This window comes from Mastigoproctus giganteus, chromosome 1 (assembly GCF_048544385.1).
Source record: "Mastigoproctus giganteus isolate SK-2022 chromosome 1, ASM4854438v1, whole genome shotgun sequence".
Lineage (NCBI taxonomy): Eukaryota > Metazoa > Arthropoda > Arachnida > Uropygi > Thelyphonidae > Mastigoproctus > Mastigoproctus giganteus.
The window spans coordinates 51,840,229-51,852,644 of NC_143575.1; the positions used below are offsets into that span (position 1 = coordinate 51,840,229).

The window sequence follows — 12,416 nt, forward strand, 5'->3', positions numbered from 1 at the left end:
GAGTGGGCAAAAATTGGTTTTTGGGGACAAAAAAATCCTAAGTATTGCAATGGTTTGTGGTCCTCAAGTTCAACCCTACCCAATGACATCTTATTCCTCAATATTAATATCTCTCATTAAGTTTTCTTTTCCCCCGATACAATGATTTTTAACACTAGGTATATTATATTAGGAGTGAGTGAGAAATTTTGATAAAAGGAAGATAGCGGGTGTGATTTAATTCAACTACCTTTGCTTTTCATAGGCATTAAATACCTAAGTGCTTTCGGAGGTAATGTCTCCGAAATCCTTGGCGTTTGTGCCTTTCCCACAGCTGCAACCTTGACAGCGGCGTGGTGGGCATGGTTTATTTATTCTTTTGTTTCATTGGTCAATATATGAGCCATGGATGGGATGAGGAAATGTTTTAGTCTATTGTTTCTACTTTCTAAGCGACAATTAGTATTGATTTATTGTTTCCATGTGGAGGTGGTTTATTTTTGATCTACAGTGCTTTTGTGAGTGACAGGGCTATGAGAGTTAAATAAAAATAGTTCATATTTTATTATTTTATTATTTAATTCTTGGTAGTTATTCAACCCATCATCAACCATGTGAAGTGCTGAAAAGAAAAAGTGTCAACAGCATCTGGATGAATATCTAGCTTATGGTTTTACTGAAAGCCCATTCGACTCAAGACAGCCTATGCATCTTATGTGTAATAGTTCTTTTTCAAATGAGACTATGAAACCATCAAGAATTTTAGATCACTTAAAAAGGAAACATCCTGATAAAGTTGGCAAACATATCGAATATTTTAAAAATTTAAAACAGAATTTTGAGCAGCATAACACTGTTCCTTCTGTATTTAAGAACATACAAACAAATGATGATGGAATAATTGTCTTATAAAATTGCAGAAATCATTGCAAAAACTGGTAGTGTTCATAAAGTTGCTGAGACTGTTATATGATATTAGCAACTGATATTTACCATTGAGCAATGATTCAATTCGAAAACGAATCAATGAATGTCTGTTAACATTGAAGAGCAGCTAAATGACAAACTAAAAACAAGAAAATTTTCTATTTAGATTGATGAATCCATAGTTACTGACAATAAGGCCTTTTGAATAGCATGTGTTCGTTATTTCGATGATGATTGTAAATTGCAAGAAGAGACATTGTTTGGAAAATCTATAGAAACAGATTGTACTGGAGCATCTATTTTTGCTGCTATAAAAACATGGTTTGATGGAAAACAAGTACCACTGGAAAATTTGGTATCCTATTCCACTGATGGTATTACCTCCATGGTTGGAAGACATAAAAGTTTTATAGCCCACCTAAAGGAAGTATGTCCCAAAGTGAAGTTCGTGCATTCTGTGCACTGACATCATCTGGTTGCAGAAAATATATTACAGTTCTTTACCAATCTCTCAGTATAGTTATTAAAACCATCAATAAAATAAAGTCACATAGCAAATATGATCGCTTTTTCAGAAAATTTATTTGATAATGAAGAACAGTATGTAAGGTTTCTTTTACGTACAGAAGTCAGATGGTTTTCTAAAGGAAACTGTAACAAGATTTGAAAATCTTTTTGATACGATAATTAGTTTTTTAGAAAGCAAAGGACACACAGATTTAGCAAAGGAGATTAGCAAATACGAAAACAACATATACTATATGGCTTGGATTTTTCGAAAACTTAATGAAGTACCATTTCAACTTCAAGGGAAATTAATTACGGTGATAGACTGCAAAAGCGTGTTAAAAGCCTTTGCTGAAAAACTGGAAATATTTGAAAGCAATTTAATGAGAAAACAATTTCATCGTATGCAAGAGTTAGCTGAAATCAACGAATCTCTCACCGAGAATGATCTTAAGAATTTATTCAGATCATTTGGGTTCTTTAAAAGATGAAATGAAAATAGATTTTCAGATTTATTTTCTTTTGAAGTGAAGCCGTGGATGTTAGATCCAATTGGATGTGATTTTAAGTTTGCTAGTGAATAAATTCAAGAACTCATTGAATTAAAACGTAACAAAGAATGAAAATATAAATTAAAAAGGGTGGAATGGCTGAGTTGTGGGGATAAAAAACTACTACACTTCTTTATCCAACAATGTGGTCTGAAATGACCAAAGTAGTTCTTTGTTTTCCAATGTCTTATATGGGTGAAAGTGGTTTTAGTTCAGTAAATAAAATATTAACAAAGGAAAGAAATAGAACTGATATATGTTCAAGAGGTGACATTAGAATTAAACTAACGTCATAATTATTACTAACATCATACCAAACATTGAACTTTTAGCTAAGATGCTCGGCGATCCCATTGAATAAAAAGAGTAAGCATAAAGCATTTTCATGTTTAAAATTTCATGGGGGCAATTAGGGAAAAAAATTGTCTAAAAAGTCCTTTAGGGGGCGATAATTAAAAAAAGGTTGAGAAACACTGCTTTAAAGAATCTGTTCTGTAACAGACTTTCACACATTTTTCTATAACTGTCTTTCTTCAATTTGAATTTATACCCCCCCCCCCCAGGTTCGAATCTCAGCAAGAGTTTGGCTTTTGTGGATTTATTGGATGATTGTTTTTTACATCAGCATGTTCAGGAGGCAACTAGAGGGAGTAATACTCTTGATCTGATTATCAGTAGTGATTCTTCATGCATTAAGAATCTGCAGATAAAGGAACCACTACGTGGCAGTGATCACAGTGTGCTGAAGGAGGATTTACTCAAAGAGGTAACTACCATCAGGTGTAAGGGGAAGGGTTTTTGCTTTCGTAAAGGTGACTATGGTGGTCTGACACAGTATTTAAATTCTATACGGTGGGACCAACTGAGGACGTTACCAACAGCAAATTCAAAATGGAAGGCATTCAAAGAATTAACCTTGGAAGCAACTAGGCTTTACATACCAACTATGAAATATTGTTCAAGGTTTAGGCCTAAATGGATGTCAGATGAGCTAATGAGATATGTGGCAGAGAAGAAAAATGCATGGGATACATATAAATTAATGGGTGACATGGAAGCCTATGATAGATATAAGCTGGTCTGTAACCAAGTCACAAAGAAGATTACGCAGGCAAAGGCAGATTATGAGAAATATTTGGCAAAGGATGCAAAGAAAAACAGCGAAGAGTTCTTTACCAATGTAAACTCTAGAAGGAAGGAGATGAATCAGATTGGTCCACTGGATATTGATGGTTCAACTGTTGATGATCCTGCTCAGGTGGCTAACAAACTAAATGAGTATTTTGCATCTATATTCGCAGATGAGGAGTTATTCAGGGAGGGGAATGTCAGAGGTGAATTAAACTCTGCCAGTAAGATAGATGATTTTGTAATAACTGAGAGGAAATTGGAGGAGAAAATGTTGAAGATAAACATAAAAAAGGCACCCAGGGTGGATGGGATCTATCCAGTTATATTAAAGGAGGCAGCAAAGGAATTAAGCAAACCCTTAGCTATAATTATGAGAGCTTCCTTGGACTCAGGGAAGGTACTCATGGACTGGAGATGTGCATATGTGACCAAAATTCACAAAGGAGAATCAAAGGGCGACAAGCAATTATAGAGCTGTTAGTTTAACTTCTATTCCAGGGAAATTAATGGAGGCACTGGTTAAAGAAGCACTGCAGGATCATTCAGACAAGACTTCAGTTATAGTGCGGACACAGCATGGTTTTGTTAAGGGGAAGTCTTGTCTGACCAATATGATTGGATACTATGATGTGGTCACAAAGGATGCAGGGAATAACTTTGATATCATATATTTGGATCTTAGAAAGGCTTTTGATACTGTTGCACATGGAAGACTGCTGCACAAATTGCAGCAGTGTGGCATTGGAGGTAAATTGCTGCTATGGATAAAGGGATGGTTGAGTGGGAGAAGACAGAGTGGTAATCAATGGACAATGCTCTTCGTGGACTAATGTTATCAGTGGAGTCCCTCAGGGTTCAGAGTTGGGTCCATTGTTGTTTTCTGTATTTATAAATGATATTCATGATGGTATATCAGGCTTAATGTCCAAGTTTGCAGACGATATGGAGGTTGGCAGGGTTGTTTAGGACATTAATGACAGTAGGCTGCTGCAACAGGATCTAGAAAAGTTGAGCAGATGGGCCGAGAGGTGGCAAATGAAGTTTAACATTGACAAATGTAAAGTACTACATATGGGAAGCAGTAACCCCAGAGTAAAATATCAATTCTGCGATACTACACTGACTTCTGGTAGAGAATGAAAATGATACTACACTGACTACACTGGTAAAGAATGAAAAGGACCTGGGGGTAATTGTGCAGGCAGATATGAATTTTTCTGAGCACTGCAGATGGTCTGCAAGAGTAGCACATGGGGTCTAGTCAATGATATACAGAAATTTTTCTAGCAGGGATAAGGAGGTGATTATCCCCTTGTATAAGGCAATGGTCAGGCCATACCTTGAGTACTGTATACAGGTCTGGAGGCCTCATTTTAAGAAGGATGTAGAGCTGTTGGAACAAGTACGGAGAAGAGCAACAAGATTAGTGAATAAAATGAAGGGCTGCTCTTATGAAGAAAGGCTAAAGTTTTGCAGATTACAGTGCCTGGAGACTAGGCACCTGCAAGGTGCCTAGCCTCCAGGCATGTAGAGCTGCTGAAACGATTACAGAGAAGGGCAACAAGATTAGTGAATGGAACAAAGGGGTGCTCTTACGAAGAAAGGCTTAAGCTTTGCAAATTACAGTGTCTGGAGACTAGGCACCAGCGAGGTGATATGATAGAGGTGTATAAAGCCTTGAATGGTTTGAGCATGCTCAATGCTGATGGGATTCTTCCTCTTACTCAAAATAATCACCTGAGAGGGCATAAATTCAAATTGAGGAAAGACAGATGTAGAATAGACGTGCGGAAATTTGCCTTTAGCCAGCGGGTGGTTGGTTGGTGGAAGAGACTTCCATCCCTTGTCGTGGAAGTTGATAGCCTAAATAAGTTTAAGGCTCAGCTGGACAGGTATTTTGAACGAACAGAGGGGTGAAGTGGAAGTGGTTTTTTTTTGGCTGATGCTGCATAAGCTTGCTTTCTTGCATCAAATGCCTCTACTAATGCTAATGCTAAGGTGATCTATTTGAGGTGTATAAAGCCTTGAATTGTTTGAGCACATTTTCAATGCTGATGGGATTCTTCACCTTGCTCAGAATAACCACCAGAGAGGGCATAAATCCAAACTGAGGAAAGACAGTTGTAAGATAGGTGTGCGGAAGTTTGCCTTTAGCCAGTGGGTAGTTATTGGTGGAACAGACTTCCATTTTTGTTGTGGAAGTTGATAGCCTAAATAATGAATGAAGGGGTGAAATGGGAGCATTTTTTTTTTTTTTTTTTTTTTGCTGATGCTGCAATAAGCTTGCTTTCTTGCATCGTATGCCTCTACTAATGCTAAAAGAGGAAGAATCCCATCATCATTATGCCTGCACAGGGGTGCTCTTATGTAGAAAGGCTTAAGTTCTGCAAATTGCAGATTCTGGAAACTTGGCACCTGCAAGGTGATCTGATTGAGGTGTATAAGCCCTTGAATGGATTGAGCAGGCTCAGTGCTGATGGGATTCTTTCCCTTGAGGGAGCATAGATTCAAACTGACAAAAGACAGTTGTAGAAGAGATGTGTGGAAGTTTGCCTTTAGCCAGCGGGTAGTTGATTGCTGGAACAAACTTCCATCTGTTGTTGTGGATGTTGATAGCTCAAATAAATTCAAGGTAGAACTAGAGAAACATTTGGAATGGACAGATCGGTGAAGTGGAAAGGTTTTTTTTTTTTTTTTTTGTGGTTGATACTGTATAAGCTTGCTTTCTTGCATCATGTGCCTCTACTAATGCTAATACCATGCAGGTGCCTAGTCTTCTGATGCTGCGATTTGCAGAACTTTCTTGGTAAGAGGATCCCCTTCGTTCCCCTTACCAATCTTGATGCCCTTCTCTGTACTCATTCTAGCAACTCTACATCCTTCCTAAAATGAGGCCTCCGAACTTGTATATAGTACTCGAGGTGTGGCTCACCGCAGCCTTATACAAAGGGATAAGCTCCTCCTTATCCCAACTAGAAAAATTCCTGAATATCATTGACAAGACCCCATTACTTGCTCAGGCAGTCTCCCTCTTTGCACTGCTCTGAAAACTTCATATCTGACTGTACAATTATCCCCAGGTCTTTTTCATTCTCTACCACCCTGAGTGTAGTACCACACAGTTGGTACGTTTCTTTGGGGTTACTTCTACCCATATAGAATACTTTGTATTTGTCAATGTTAAACTTCAGTTGCCACTTTTTGGCCCATCTGCCCAACTTTTCTAGATCCTGTTGCAGTAGCATACTGCCAACCTTTGTATCATCTACAAACTTGCCGACCGGGCTAGCCGGGTATGTAAAGTGCCTGCCTGGCAATCCAAAGGTCGCGGGTTCGATTCCCACCTTGGGCTGGATATCACGATAGTGCCGAACCAACCGGTTGGTTGGATATCCCGGCCACAATACACGAAGGAAGCAAGAAAAAACTGGTTCCTTCGTGTATTGATCACATCATACAAAACAAATAAATAAATCTACAAATTTCAACATTAAGCCTGATATATCCTCATCCATATCATTGATAAATATACAAAACAACAATGGGCTCAATACCAAACCCTGGGACTCCACAAATAATATTAGTCCATGAAGAGCAGTGTCTATTAATTACCACCCTGTGTCTTCTCCCACTCAACCACCGTTTTATCACTTGTAGCAACTTGCTCTTAATGCCATATTGTTCCAATTTGTACAGTTGTCTTCCATGTGCAACAGTATCAACAGCTTTCCTGAAATCCAAGTCAAAGTAAAGTGCAGCTATTGTCAATTCACTGCAGGATGGAAACCTCAATGATTCATGGTGAGAGAAATGGACCATAATCTGCCACACTGGTCCAGTGTAGGTTAGTAGATCGACTGTATTTCACAGTCAGATGTTTGAAGCCCGATCTACTCATAGAGCATGTGCTACTGCACTCCCATTCCTGACTACTCGGCTATGCATATGATATCAAAATTATTTTTTGCATTCAGTTCCTTTGTGACCACATAATAGTATCCAATCAAATTTCTCAGACAAGAATTTGCTTTAACAAACCCATGCTGTCGCTGTCTCAGTTATTACTGCAGTCTTGTCTAGATGATTCTGCAATGCTTCCTTAACTAGTGACTCCATTATTTTCTTCAGAACAGAAGTTAAACTAACAGGTCTGTAATTACTTGTGTCACCCTTTGATCCTCCTTTATGAATTGGGATACATCTGCACATCTCCAGTCCATGGGGACCTCCCCTGAATCTAAGGATGCACTCATAATTATGGCTAAGGGTTTGCTTACTTCTTTCAATATAACTGAATAGATCCCATCCACCCCAGGTGCCTTTCATATGTTTAATTTCTTCTCTACTTTGCTCTCGGTTATTACAAAATCATTAAGCTCCCTGTTAGAGTTTAATAAGGTTCTATCCTTCACTTCCCTACAGAATTCCTCATGTGTTAATGTAGATCCAAAATACTCTTAAGCTTGTCACCTGAGCAGGATCAACAAACAACACTCGAACAAACGATATCAAGCGGACCAACTTGATTCATCCCCTTCCTTCTAGAGTTTATATAATTAAAGAAGTCTTTCCTGTTTTTATTTGCATCCTTTGTCAAAGATTTCTCGTAATCTGTCTTCGCTTGCCTAACCTCCCTTGTGACTTAATTACAGATTAGCTTATATCTACCATAGGCTTCTGTGTCACATGATAATTTATATGCATCCCATGCATTTTTCTTCTCTGCCACGAATCTCATTAGTTCATCTGTCATCCTAAACATTAGGTCTAAACCTTGAACAGCATTTCTTAATCAGTATTAAAAGCCAAGTAGCTTCCAAGATTAATTGTTTGAATGTTTCCCATTTAGAATTTGCTGTTGGTAACATCATCAGTTGGTCCGACTGTATAGAATTTAAAAACTGTCTGAGACCATTGTAGTAGTAGTAGTGGCATGTGATGCAAGAAAGCTAATGCAGCATCAGCCGAAGAAAAAAAAAATTACAAAACAATCCCCTCTAAATATTTGTACAGTTCCTCCTTAAATTTATTTAACTTATCAACTTCCACAACGACAGATGGAATTTTGTTCCAGCTATTAACCACCAGCTGGCTAGAGGCAAATTTCCGCACATTTATTCTACATCTGTCCTTCCTCAATTTCAATTTATGCCCCCTTAGGTTCGTAATCTGAACAAGTGGAAGAATCCCATCAGAATTCAGTGTGCTCAACCCATTCAAGGCCTTATACACCTCAATCAGATCACCTCGCAGGTGCCTAGTCTCCAGCTGCTGCAATATTCAGAACTTAAGCCTCTCCTGGTAAGAGGATCCCTTCATTCCCCTCACCAATCCTGTTGCCCTTCTCTGTACATGCTCAAGCAAATCTACATCCTTCCTAAAATGAGGCCTCAAGACCTGCACGCAGTACTCAAGGCGTGGCCTGACCATTACCTTATACAGAGGGACAATCACCTCCTTTTCCCTAACAAAATTCCTGTATATCATTGACAATATCCCATGACCTCCCCTGGCAGCCTGTCTGCATTGCTCAGAAAACTTCATACCTGACTGCACAATTACTCCCAGGTCTTTTTCATTTTCTACCTCCTTAAGTGTAGTACCACACAGTTGGTACGTTTCTCTCGGGTTACTTCTACCCATATGCAGTACTTTGCATTTGTCAATGCTAAACTTCAGTTGCCACTTCTCAGCCCATCTGCCCAAATTTTCTAGATCCTGTTGCAGTAACACACTGCCATTAACAACCCTGCCAACCTTTGTATCATCTGCAAACTTCGATACTAAGCCTGATATACCTTTATCAATATCATTGATAAATATACAAAACAACAGTGGACCAAACACCGAAACCTGTGGGACTTCACTAATAACATTAGTCCACGAAGAGCAGCACCCATTGATTACCACCCTCTGTCTTCTCCCATTCAACATCCTTTTATCCATTGTAGCAACTTACCCTTGATACCATTCTGCTCCAATTTGTACAGTAGTCTTCCATGCACAACAGTGTCAAAAGCTTTCCTGAAATCCAAGTATATGAAATCAAAATTATTTTTTGCATCCAGTTCTTTTGTAACCACATCACAATAACCAGTCAACTTTTTCAGATAAGACTTTCCTTTAACAAACCCATGCTGTGTCTGAATTATTGCTGCAGTCTTGTCTAAATGATCCTGCAATGCATCTTTAACCAGTGACTCCATTATTTTACCCGGAACAGAAGTTAAACTAACTGGTCTGTAATTACTCGTGTCACCCTTCGATCCCCCTTTGTGAACTGGGGACATATTTGCACATATCCAGTCCGTGTGGACCTTCCCTGAGTCCAAGGATGCTCTCATAATTATGGCTAAAGCCTAATTAGCCATAATTATGGCTCTCATAATTATGGCTAATTAGGCTTTAGGTTTGCTTACTTCCTTTAATATAACTGGATAGATCCCATCCACCTCAGGTGCCTTTCTTATGTTTAACTTCAACAATTTCTCCTCCACTTTGTTCTTAGTTATTACAAAATCATTAAGCATCCTGTTACAATTTGATATCCTTGTGGCATTTTCAAACCTTAATAACTCCTCATGTGTGAATGTAGATGCAAAATACTCATTCAGTTTGTTTGATATCTGAGCAGGATCATCAACAGTCAAACCATCGAGATCAAGTGGACCAATCAGATTCATCCCCTTCCTTTTAGAGTTTATATTAGTAAAGAAATCCTTGCTGTTTTTCTTAGCACCCTTTGCCAAAGATTTCTCATAATCTGCCTTCGCCTGCCTAACCTCCTTTGTGACTTGATTACAGACTAGCTTATGTATATCATAGGCTTCTGTGTCCCCTGATAATTTATATGCATCCCATGCATTTTTCTTCTCTGCCACGAGTCTCATTAGTTCATTTGACGACCATTTACGCCTAAACCTTGAACAATATTTCTTAATAGGTATGAAACGTTTAGTAGCTTCCACTATTAATTCCTTGAATGCTTCCCACTTAGAATTTGCTGTGGGTAACATCATCAGTTGTTCCCACTGTACAGAATTTAAAAACTGTCTGAGACCACTATAGTCACCTTTAAGGAAGCAAAAACCCCTTCCTTTAACCCGATCCCACATCAGTACACTGTGATCACTGCCACCTAATGGTTCCTTTATCTGCAAATTCTTAATACATGAATCATCACTGCTGATAACCAGATCACGAATATTACCCTCTCTGGTTGCCTCTCGAACATGCTGCTGCTGCAGAAAACAATCATACAATAAATCTGCAGAAGTCTTACTAGTGTGTGAGTGACCAATCCATAAGTTCCAGTCTATATCTGGGAAGTTAAAATCTCCCATTATATGACATTCTGATTTACTAGCCCACTATTTCTCTGTACAATTGTTCATTGTACTGATTCGAGTCATTAGACCCATAACACACTCCTTCTCTTATTTTTGCTTTCGCAGTGCTTATGTCACACCAATCTGACTCAACAGTATATTGTTCATCTATAGTCACATTATAGTCACTTTTACGAAAGCAAAAACCCTTCTCTTTACCCCTGATGGTAGTTATATATCTTTCAGTAAATCCCACATCAATACACTGTGATCGCTTCCACCTAGTAGTTCCTTTTTCTGCAAATTCTTAATGCACAAATAATCATATTGGCTATTTCTCCATGGAGAGATACCCAACTAACTCCATGCCCTAAACCAATCCACAGAACTCCAGTTCTCTCTTGGGATTTGGGTTCTGTCGGTTGGGAATTTGTGATAACCTGGTTCAAGTGTATTAGACTTTGAAGGGGTTGAGCAGGTTGGATGCTGATGATATCTTTGCCTTTTTTTTCATGGATGCAACACATAAAGGGGCATAATTTATATTGTAAAAATGATGGACCAATTAAAACGGTTGCAAAACAAATGTGCAGAAATTTGCATTCAGACAAATGGCAATCACTTGTTGGAATGGATTTCCATCTAGTATTGTGGAGGTGTAGTTAATAAATCTGAGGAAAGTTTGGGTTATTATTGCGACTAGTGTTGTATAAGCACTGTGCACTGCTTCCTTGTATTACGTTGCCAATACTATGTCAGCTTTCCAAAATAAATACTTGGCAAAAGATTCCTAAGCCTGACTAACCCATTCTACTGTACTCCTCAGTATCACAGAATCCCATAACTGCAATCTGATATGAATAATAATTCAAAGATGCCTCACAAATGACTACTTCATTCAAAGTAGTGGGCACATGATTGATATTTTTGCTAGCTTATGTTTTGTTGACTTCATTTATATGGGTTAAATTTCGTGATTTCTTTTTTCTATATACTTCTAAAATAGCATATCTATTTACAATATTATTAAAACTAAGAATGCTGTCAATGCATCTCATTTACCTAGTTACATAATGTGGGGTGTAAAGTTACTTTTATTTACTAACAGAGAGCGTTTATAACGGCGATTATTCCTTTTCGGATGTCTTTAAATAAATGATATACGATGCTATAGATTGCCTTATTACGATTACGTCAGCCAATTCATTGATAAATATTTTGGTGCATTTTTGTCAGCTAAATATGAAACTTGCTTTACTACAGTATAATAACGTATATTTTTCATTTTAAATAAATTGTTCCAATAAGGTTATCCCATTCATTTCATATATGTACCAGGTATATGTTATACCGGCAATATACTCGAACATGACTGAGAGCCTGACTTCAGAAAGAAAAAAAAATGCATTAAAAATGTAACGTCGATATATAACCAAAAATTTTGATTTTTAAAAAATCAGGTAACGATTTGTTTATCACTAACCTTTTGTGTAATTTTTTCTCCTATTTATGCTCAATGCAAACCTTGAAAGTTTTGAAGTGGACGAAAGTATTCTAAACGAAAGCACACCACCACGACAGGCAGCCGCCATGTTTAATTTTGAGTTTCCTACTCACCGCTAGAGGCCGCGCCGCATGTTGTAATAAACAAAGTTTCAAATCAAAATTACAATGTTTCTTGGTAGCTAACAGATTTAATTACATACCAAAATAATGTCAGTCTTGGTTGAAATCTTTGTTTTTCACGAAATTGATATGACAAAGTTCACAAGATCAGCATCCAAATTTCTCGCAATCGTCGAGGTCAGCCTTTCACAAACTATAGTACGCGAAATTCTGGGAATTCGCAGGGATACTAAGGATTACGCAATATTTGGCCTAAAATTCTATTTAACTTATATTTAAAACCAGTAAATTTACAACACAGAACAATATTGTTAATCTAGTAGGTATGCAAAACATTTTTGACTAAAATGAGAACTCTTTTACGCCA

At 37.8% G+C, this 12,416-nt stretch overlaps 1 protein-coding gene across 1 annotated transcript in view; it reads right to left on the reverse strand.

Moving 5' to 3' along the window:
- Window positions 1-12,028, reverse strand: part of Trap1 (TNF receptor associated protein 1) — a 258,682-nt gene extending 246,654 nt beyond the window's left edge. Inside the window, exon 1 of the mRNA XM_090372832.1 lies at window positions 11,907-12,028. Coding sequence (XP_090228958.1) covers window positions 11,907-12,015 — 109 coding nt within the window. The 5' untranslated portion in view covers window positions 12,016-12,028. The remainder of the gene's footprint in view (window positions 1-11,906) is intronic.
- Window positions 12,029-12,416: the final 388 nt, after the last annotated feature.